Source organism: Triplophysa dalaica, chromosome 19, assembly GCF_015846415.1.
Source record: "Triplophysa dalaica isolate WHDGS20190420 chromosome 19, ASM1584641v1, whole genome shotgun sequence".
NCBI lineage: Eukaryota > Metazoa > Chordata > Actinopteri > Cypriniformes > Nemacheilidae > Triplophysa > Triplophysa dalaica.
In genome coordinates, this window is record NC_079560.1 from 5,109,214 (window position 1) to 5,119,396 (window position 10,183).

General features: G+C 38.9%; 1 protein-coding gene across 2 annotated transcripts; it reads right to left on the minus strand.

The window, feature by feature from the left end:
• Positions 1-1,622: 1,622 nt before the first annotated feature.
• si:ch211-282j22.3 (ER degradation-enhancing alpha-mannosidase-like protein 3) lies at positions 1,623-9,840 on the minus strand. Of its 2 annotated transcripts, none has more exons than XM_056730863.1 (20): positions 9,242-9,840; positions 8,506-8,551; positions 8,191-8,291; positions 7,886-7,925; positions 7,674-7,786; positions 7,391-7,544; positions 7,134-7,268; positions 6,947-7,052; positions 6,415-6,512; positions 5,989-6,114; positions 5,669-5,752; positions 5,482-5,565; positions 5,253-5,377; positions 4,959-5,124; positions 4,708-4,862; positions 4,516-4,636; positions 4,266-4,442; positions 3,780-3,945; positions 3,244-3,435; positions 1,623-3,134 (listed from the first exon to the last, which is right to left on the minus strand). In XM_056730863.1, the coding sequence occupies exons 1-20, from the start codon at positions 9,382-9,384 to the stop codon at positions 2,938-2,940; spliced, it is 2,529 nt and encodes an 842-aa protein (XP_056586841.1). In that variant the 5' UTR covers positions 9,385-9,840; the 3' UTR covers positions 1,623-2,937. The 2 variants fall into 2 exon arrangements, with proteins under 2 accessions (XP_056586841.1, XP_056586842.1); XM_056730864.1 differs by having other exon boundaries at positions 8,506-8,604.
• Between the last annotated feature and the right edge of the window lie 343 nt (positions 9,841-10,183).

Below are 10,183 nucleotides of genomic sequence, written 5' to 3' on the forward strand. Positions count from 1 at the left end.
ACGACGTTTTGGTAAAGAAGAAATATTTAATCGTATTAAACTGTATCAAACTATCACCATTGTGTCCGGACAACATAGAGTATATAAAGCTGGGTTAATTCAAGGGAATTTTATTAGAATTGTAACTTTTACTCCCATCTTAATCTATATCTATATGTCCATATATAGTTGACATTATTAAAAAGCAAATAAGCAAAATTAAAAAAAGAAAAAACATGTGAAATTTGTCTCAAACATGTTGCAAACTATATGCAGAATACAAATAGTACATGCTAAGTTCAATAACTTGTGAGTTCCTTTATTATTTAATGTTTGGTTTCACTTGATATACTCTTTTGTTACACCCTTTAGATTACCTGTTTATTTGGTAATCCACACCCTGAAAGAATCTTCCAACCACAACATGTTAGTTGTGGTTTGATAAAGCTCTGAGGTCGAGTGGTTATTTTATGGTGTGAATATAGTCATGGGTGACCATACTTGTTTGAAGATACAGTCCAATAACAAAATTTTACTTTAGATGTTGCTCTCCTGAATACACCAAGACTATTAACAGATCAAGCATCCAGATCCACAACTTCCCATTTTATAAAATGTAAAATACATAAAAATAATCAAATACAATTGTATCAAATGAACACCTATACTCCACTTTAATCACAGACTACAATCAGAAGTTGGAATAAATCATCTTTCCTTGGTTTTCTCTTATATCGCACTAATATGCAAATCCACATCATGTCTTTATATAGCTCACACCTAATCACGCCCAAACCAGTTTTCTGTAAAATATTAGCAATAACTACCAGGTCCTGTAAACACTTACTAACACATGTAACTATCTCTAAACTAACTAGTTTGAAATTCTACTCACATTCACCTCTTTTTTACAGTATACTATACTGTACAGTATACAGTATGTCGACACCCATTTGATAACAATAACCTAGAAGTTATGAAAACCTTATTATACTATGTATCACAAAATGCAGTAGCAAGGCCTTTGCGTTATAATTAAATGTCTCAAATGTCAGTGCTTTGAAATTATTTTCATAGCTATAAATTGCTTTATTAATGATAAACAATCCTACACATAGTTCAGTGATGCTATAGGTGGTTTAGTAGTTTTTACACTGTTACTGATGTACCAGACTGATCTGGCCAGATATCTGTGACAGCACAAAATATAAACTATAAACTGGAAGTGTCACTGCAGACCAACCAGATTCAGGACAATGACATAAATTCTACATAAATTCCATAGCAACTGGTGGCCATGGAAACGTGTTTCGTGATAACATGAACGTTTTACTGCTAAAACACATGTAATATCTCTCATTTGGAGCCAACCTTACAGTTATGATGACAGCCGGTAGGAGGCGCACGAGTGGAGAAAAGCTCAAACTGAATAATTGTCATACTGCGCCCTCTGTTGACAAGACTGCCATGTGTCAACTGCAAAAGCACAATAGTTATTAAAATTCCATACGACATTTCACTATTTTACTACCAAAATAAATGCCATTGAAAAACAAATAATCACCGTTTACAGTACCTGTGAAATCATGAAAACCATCTTTACATACAGTCAAACTTAACAAAATAGATCTGAAACAAATGCATTAAAAAGGGGTGGACAAGTACAGTCCTGGAAACTTTATTTTAATGGCACGTCCTGATCATTCTTTCATCAATCCTTACAAAAACGGCTCCTTAAAAGACACTTTTAAAATGAAAATCTCATACCCTCCCCGCTATGAAACATTTCTTGACTTTGGTCTTTGATAAATAGGCCGTATAACCTCATGATCTCAAGTGTATCTTAAGAAATACATATAATGCTCATAACAATCTGATCTGAAATGTTTAGCTTCATTAAAGTGAATCGGTCATAAGCCCTTTGTGAAACAAGAACAGGTACAGAAGAGTACATGACAATCAACCGTGAATACATTGCATTTGACATCTACTTAGACTTAAAATTAAATGTTTTGGTCTGATATAACTATTGCCACACAGTTGCCCTTGCAAAAGCAACACTATATATGAATCACAAGGGAAAAAGAAAGAAAGAAAGCAGCTTTGCCGACACATGAAATGTCTATGATTGCACAAACAATATCATCATGTAAACCCTGATGGTTTGATGTCTGTCCGGGACCTTTCATTGCAATGTCTGCACCTGTTCAAAGCAGACCGTCTCAAAATCTCCCCTAATCAGTTACTGGATTTAAAGGGAAAATGCATACATGATAATGCACACACGCATAAATGCACAGATTTAGTATTGGCACATGATGAAATGCACACGACAAATGCACTTTACATAACTCCCACACACACATATTCATATTCAAGTCATAGGTGTCCCTGATATCTCTGTATACAAACTGAATGTAAAAAAATTGGTACACTGGTCCATTCCCTGTCATTAAACATCATCTTTCATAAACTCCCCATAACACTGGTTTTCGGGGTTTGGTCATTGGATCCGTTTTAAGACACATACCCTAAAAAGAGATACAAAGAAAGTCATACAGGTCTAGAACGATATGAGGGCTCCATCATTTCCGGATAAACTGTCTCTTAAAGGAAGTTCAAGACACTTAGGAATGAGAAATGATTGAGAGCCTGTGTGATCCGGATAAACCGAGAAGAACCTATGCAACAAGTACAATATCATACAGACAGCATATCTGCATGTCTAGCCCTCTCAATCTAGATACTACACAAGGTATCTTAAGATTTTCACAAGGGAAAGTGATTGACCGACTGGCTTCTGCGCTCCCCTTTCGAAGCTCACATGGTACATTCGTGGCTCAACAGAAACAGCTTCTCCGAAGCACAATTTTCCTGCGTTTTCTGATCTGAGGTCAGTGACGGTGCAGCAGCTCTGTGTTCTGTAAGGGAGATCATGGTCACACGCTGTTTTCGCTTTTAGGGACTGTTTTCAGGATCTTTCGGTGGGGAGGAGGTGCAAGTTTCTGTCGAGGATCCCGCCTCTGCACCTTGGGTCTCTGTAGTCGCCTCAATTTGCTCCAGCACCAGCTGGATTGTAGTGCTCTCCACCTCCCCTTCTCCAAACTCTCCCTCCTTTGCTAGACGAAACTTTATGTTAAGCTTCTCAGGTTTCTCTATAAAGAAAAAAACAACATAGGCTATGACACAAAGCATGCTAGCAATGCTAATAAGAGCCATCGATGACGGTCTACAGTATTTGTGTATATGAGCTTTATCTGTTACCTTTGCCAAGTTGTTTCTCTTTGGACAACAGAAGAACATCTACATTGTGATGTTCCTGCAGAGCGGTAGTAAGCGTAGCTCCCTCTTTGTTAAAGAGGAACACAAGCGGAACGGTGATGTCATCCGTAGAGTCTCCGTCTCCAACCATCTGAAAGAGTGGCGTCTCTGCAATGCTGGTGCCCTCTCTGTGATCTGTGAGAACATTCAGAACCAAACCATGAACATCATTCGCTGAATCATTTCAGCCGAAGCTTGTGCCTAGAACACTCAAACTAAAAAGTTTGTGAAAGGATTTGTTGTCAGGCTGTTTGGTTCCGTAAAGAACACGTAAGGAATCCATAAAGAATACATTATTCACACTATCTCACAAGGTTTCCTTTACTATATAGCTAAGAAAGTTCGGTAAGGAACCAAAAAGGGTTCCTCTATGCTTCGGCATTGCTACAAAGAACCTTTTTTTAAGTGTGTAGTTGAGCCAAGTCAACAGGCGTTGACTTTGGTCTCTTTAAGATATTTAATGTGAATGTTCAGCTCACCTATGAAGATGACCCCGATGGCTCCTGCTTCTTGGAGACGTCGAGCTTTGCCAGCAAACATGCAGTCTCCTCTCAATGCCAGCGCTATGCGTCCTTGTAGCTCTACAGCGTTCTCAATAGTCCCGCATGCTGTGTATGGAGCACTTATCACAATACTGCCTTTCACCTTGGAGGAAAGAGATGAGGATGCATCAACGGAACAGAATGGTCTGATTCAATCGACACGTTGGAATGGGGAATTTGTTGGATTGACATCAACTCGCTTATTAAAAAGCACTTGTCAACAAGTTATTTCATTAAGTAAAAGGCACAGTGTTTTTTCCATTTCCTGAAAAACTGTGAATTTGGACATACAAGGTTTTGGAAAGACATTGACCATATGTTTAAATCGATTCTTAGATAATAATAGGCTACCACAACCATGTACCTAAATTCATAATGCGTCCCGTCAGTTGCAATAAGCGAGAAGTTTTGCAGAGATCTCACCCCGTGCTCTTGTTTGGTAAGGTCCATTCCAAATTTCGCTGGTCCGGCTGTGAGGACCGTTCTACCCAAAAACGGAGGGGAAATGAGCTGCACAATCAATGGCACCACTTCCTCTTGTTCTGGGGTTTGGCTCACCTCCGCGACCAGCTTTAACTTATACACCCCTTTCTGAGACTCCTGTAGAGCGACACAGACAGATAAGTAGATGTGGAGAAGAAGAGAAAGTTGATAGACCTTAACAGTCATTCACCTGAGTTGCTGAGCCTCGGATGGAGGAGCCCAGCTCAGTGAGAGGACCTAAAGAGATACCAATGCTTTTCAGAAACTCTACTGGCTCCAGGCCTGTGTCATGAAGAGGCAGCTCGATCTCCCTGTGTTGAAGAGAACATTATTGTAACATCCTACCAGGACTCAGTAAAAACCTGTATCAAATTATGCCCACCTGACTTGTGAAATCTGCCGGGCTCTGCCCACACCAGTAAGGTATTTGTAGCCGTCTCTGATAGTCTTGGCAAAAGTGGGGTTGTTGGGGAAGAGGGTCTGAGCGCTGGGACAGGAGTATGAAAACAAATCGTTTTCAAGAGATGCTTGAGGTTGCTAAAAGATACACAAAAGGTCATGTCATAGTTATGCTTAGAGGGAAACACCCCAACATCATCTATTTGGTTTCCTGTTTGAAAAAATGGCTCTTACCGTGTCGTTGCTGTGGCAGGGGGGCTGGGATGTGGACAGAGACACTGGAAGCAAGTGAGCCTCAGTAGTAAAAATATAATCGTCAATGTCTATAGGCAGCTGACTCTTCTCTGAGAAGAGAAGGTAGAGGTACTTAAACATCTCGGCCAGGAAGAAGGAATCCATCCTTGAAACAATCAAACATAAAAATACAGTTTATAAAGTCAATCCACTGGTAATATGAAAATCAAATAGACTTAACTTATCAAATAGACTTAAGTTATCAAATAGGCTGTTGAAAACCTAATTTGTTACCTGTCCTCGTGGGAACCCGTCCTCACGTCCTGCACGGCAGCGAAGCCACAAGGGACTCGAGCATGAGTGTTCAACTTCTCCACTATAGTCTGCCCCACGTTCAAGTAGTATGGATCACCTGTGGCCTGAACATGAAAAGACAAACTTGATTAAAAAACAATGAACGAGGACAGACACAAAATGTACCTTGACAAAACCAGAGAAGTCAAACATGGTCCAGTTTACTTACTTTATAAAGGAAGTATGTGCTTTCAGCAAACTCGGGTCTCAAAGGGTGCTGACCCCAGTGAACTCTGAACTCTGTGGTAAAGGCCTGTTTGACAACAGATCGTTGGAAATCATTGATTACTTGAGAAAATTCAGGATGCAATATAAGACTTTGACTCCGTGGTGTAAATGGATTGCAGTTGATTTACCTCAGGGAGGAAATTGTGCTGTTTGGTCACTTGATACAGCATCTCATGTGTCTCAATGGCAGGTTTTAAGTCTCCTCTCAGAACCTGAATGTGTTCAGACAAAGTTCACCAGAAAAATACCCTAACTAGGGTGCCGAACAAGGGTCTAGAGTTTACATCTACTAACGTTTTGACAACAAAACTGTATTTTTGTACTTTGGTACTATATCGATATACAAGATGGCTGTTTTTTTATTTATTAAAACATACTGTTCTAGGTTACTAAATTCAGCAAATTTCCCATTTTCTATTTGATTAAATATAATGAAAAAATTCTGAACCTGTAATCCGGGGAAGAAGGCGAGTAATGAATCCATCCAGCTGCGCACGTGCACGGTGGGGTTGTGCATGTGCACGTTGAGCAGCAGTGGAGGTTGGCTGATGTACTTCATAATGGCACTGTAGTGCTGTAAACAACAGACAAAAGAAAGTCACGTGACAATACGTGTGAAGTAATTGAGCTAAAACCAGTTATATGTCACTAAAGTCTGGATTACACTGCACAACTTGAGCCCTGATGTCCTGTTAGGGCATGTCAATGCTTGTTGCAATGAGTTGATGGATTTGATAGAAAATGTTGTATTGTATTGATGGCATGGTTTTATCTGTACCCATCTCCATTTGTCAGTTTAGTTTTTTTGTGTAGCATAATCCAGTTTTACAGGACATTCCTGATATCTAATTTCCAGGGAAAACAGAACCCTTACTGTGTTGAACCTTTCGAGATATACTTTGTCCCCAAGAAGAATATAAGCTTTCATCAAGTATTCATAATAAGAGTCAATACCAGCACCAACACCACTATCTGTAATGAGAAAGAAAAGACATGTTTATATAATATCTATTAAGGTTGTGCAACACAGATATCACCTTTTAATACTAATGTGTGCTCTTAACAATAATTTCTCTCAAATTGATTCATAATGTGTAATGTGAAAAGCAAAAGTCCTCTGAATCATCATGGTTTGGAGCAAAAAGTGTCACAAAAATATTTAATATATCATATCTGTATGTTTCAACACTTTTATACATTCGACAGATGTGTTCATCCAAAGTTACTTACAGTGCATCTACATTTTTTAAGCAAGTTTATTTTTATTATGTGCATTCCCTAGGAATCAATAGTAGAACCATCAGGAAACCTAAGTGTATTGTTTTTTAAAAAGTGCAGTGTTCTGTATTTTTAGATAAGTAACAACTCCTCAAACAGACAACAGTAGTAGCAACGCAAAGCCTCACCCCTTCGAACCCAGTCTCCATTGTGGATGTTGATCACCGTGCCGACGAGGTCACTTCCTCTTTGCCTTTTCTCCCATAGAACGTCGAGAGCTCTCCGTGCGTGATCCTACACCGAATGGAGTGAATGACTTTTTAGCATAGCTGATCCTTTCTCTGCTGGTGTAAAGAAAACCTGCTCGGTGTTTACCTCAAATATCTTTTCCCCAGATAGCCGGCTGAGAGCACCAAACTCCAAGATCATGGTGCCTGCGCAGGCAGTGCAGGTGTCCGACTCAGTGCCCGTACGGGAAAGCGGGCTGACGACTCCATAGCGCAGATTGACCTAATGAGGACATTTCGGTTTGGTTCATTGGTTGCTCCTTTGTACCATCAAACAGTTTTGTTACTCACAAACCAAGTTACTACTAACTAATCTCATTTTATCCACAAAGCAGTAAAAGTTACCCGAGGGTAAGGAAGGCCACTGGTGGTGTTAAAGGCAGGCAAGAGGCGGTAGCCCAAGTCTTTGGCCATGTGCAGCAGTTCATCTTTGTACCACAGCATCCTCTCTCCTCGCTTCTTTAGAACATCGGCCATCACGTGTGCGCCCAACAATCCACTGAAAGAACAGGCGGTGGCACTTGTGTCACTCTCAGTAAACTAAAAGACCATTTCATTTCCATTTGCCACTTTTAATTATAATGTACTAAGATAATAACATCTAAAGAGCGAAACTTCATGACCGTACCCCAGCACACGGATATTGGTTTCAAAAACAGAGACGACGATGTCATTATCCAGTCTTACATCACTGATCGTCTTCTTTACAGCTTCCTCAAACTCATCCAGTTTGTTAAGCAACTTCTCAGAATCACATAAAACAACCGTTATAAACACATGTGAGAGGGTTAGTCAAATACTACCCAGAATGCTCTTCGACAGATGATAGGTAATGCTCACCACAAGGGTATCCAAAGTGTCTATCAATGTTAAAGAGAACCTTTGAAAACAGAGAAAGAAGGTTGCCATTAGTGTCCCAAGGAAGAAATCAAAAAGAAGAAATCAAAATACTTATTCATTCATTCAGATGCTCTACCCTCGTTGATGCAATAACATGTAGCTCATATTTTACAGTACAAAACCATTCAATTACAGCTGTTTGTTGGTATTAAATATAGTATTATACAGACAGCACGCAAGGAACCAAACAGTTAAGAATAAAAGGGTTACAAATAATCAAGAAGGAAAAAGATGTTTAGACTCACGTTCCTAAAGAGTCATCGATATCTCCTCGATTTGGTTCCTGCCCTCTCACTCTCCCTCTACAGCTGAGGGGCATTAATTCATCTGCTGGGTAGGCATATTTCTGATGGAGAAGAGATGAGGGAATAAAACATCTGAATTAGTCTTTTAACTGAATACAGGACAACCTAATAAAGCAGAGTAATAAAAAATGATTGCGATAAACAATAAGATGAGCTGTGGCCCATTAAAAAATTAAAAACAAACTGGCTTTGTTTAGTATATTAGTTCAACATTATTTCAGAATTAAAGCCGGTGGTATATGAGAAATTGCTCACCATGTAACTGTTGTAGGCATGATCAAACATTTCCAAAATCTGGTCCCTGAAAATAAATGGAAGACCGAGTTGCAGTTGAAAATGTTCTGGTGAAAGTAACTAAAAAAATAGACATAGACATTTGATGATATATGATGACACATTTACATTAGAAACATTGTCTATGTGTATTTATCTTTTTAAAATATAGTGTTTGATGTTGTGTGCTGAATATCTATTATTTGTTGACCGACTCTGAATTTAGTAGAAGATCTGGTGTAAAGTAAACATTCTGAACATCTTGCTTCACAGCCCAATACTTGGGTCACTTTGGTACAATGTCCTCTACAATGTGTATTATTTCTTCACCATGATAAAGAGGAAATCGATTATTTATGGACACTTTGGACAGACAACACCTTAGTATTTTATAACAGGGATTAGAATGAAGAATCAGCTAATTACATCATTGGTTGAACTACTGAAAACAAAAACCCAACCCTTTACTTGAGTAATTATGTTGGTCATGACATCATGTTTTGAAGCAATACTCTTACAAAACAACGCACAACTACTAACTCCCACTACTTATCTCTGACAAACAACATCACAAGCTGTCATCATCCCTAATGGACTCAAACCAAAGCTGTCAAATACCAACATCCAGCCAGCACTAGACTTCTGATCTGGCAAAAAAAACTTTATACAAGATTAACTTTACACAAAACCATGAGTCAAGTACATAAATCAAGCTTACCTGATTTTAGACTTCTCCTCTGCAGTCATAGCATGTCCATCTTGACCAGTAACTCCAATCAAAAAACATGAGAAGATCAGAGTTGCCATCACCATGACAAAACTGCTCCTCCTTGCTTCTCTTTTGACACATTTTCTCTCCATTAAAAAAGGAGGACTTGCTTTTCAGCCTCGCGAATACAAATAACCACCAACGTGAATCTAACTAGAAGAGGCTTGTTGATGTTTATCTTTTTGGCACTGGTCCTCCTGTGTCAACTGACTTGTGTTTGTTCAACATCCCCGCTTAATGGCACTTCTATTTACAGATCGACATATATATTACGAATCAAGTTAATCTTTACTTTAAATTAAGAGCCTGTTTGTTTCCTTATTTACAGCGCTAATTTCCTTCTGCTTGTCGAGCAGGTTAGCCACCCGGCTAGCTAGCACATGATCGAATCAATTTCCTTCTCGGCAGTATTTATGACCTCCTTAGTCCCTCTTGAAATGTCTGCGCGTATGTCTTGGACTATCGACAGGGTCCAGATCCAAATAATCTCCATCTCGTCTAGATTTAGCGCCTCATTTCGTGTAGTTTAGCTGACGGATCAGCGCTTAGTTTAGACGTCAGCTGATGATGTCATCATGAAGGGCCACGAAAAAGATAACAAGATTAAAACTCCCACGTATTTAATTCACTTTTATTTAATATGAACCACATGAATTTTATTATGCTTTGAACAAAAAATAATACAATGAACAATTTAGTAAGGCGAGGGAAAAAAACGAGATACAATTATTATAAAAATATAAACCAAACAACCAATGATTCATTATTTTAGTACATCTTTTGATTTCATACACATAAAATTGCAATAAAAGAAAACAAGCCGTTTCCGCAAAGCGGAACAGTGTGGGGACTTCGACTCCCAGAATCCTCTTCGGCACGTATAAATAAATC

Bases quoted from the DNA above. Each gene is read 5' to 3' on its own strand.
- si:ch211-282j22.3 (XM_056730863.1), bottom strand. From the start codon at position 9,384: ATGGAGAGAAAATGTGTCAAAAGAGAAGCAAGGAGGAGCAGTTTTGTC. The intron at 7,545-7,673 runs GTACGGTCATGA...CTGTTCTTTCAG, and splicing joins ACCAATATCCGTGTGCTGGG to TGGATTGTTGGGCGCACACG. The intron at 5,378-5,481 runs GTAAGTAAACTG...TTTCATGTTCAG, and splicing joins GCACATACTTCCTTTATAAA to GCCACAGGTGATCCATACTA.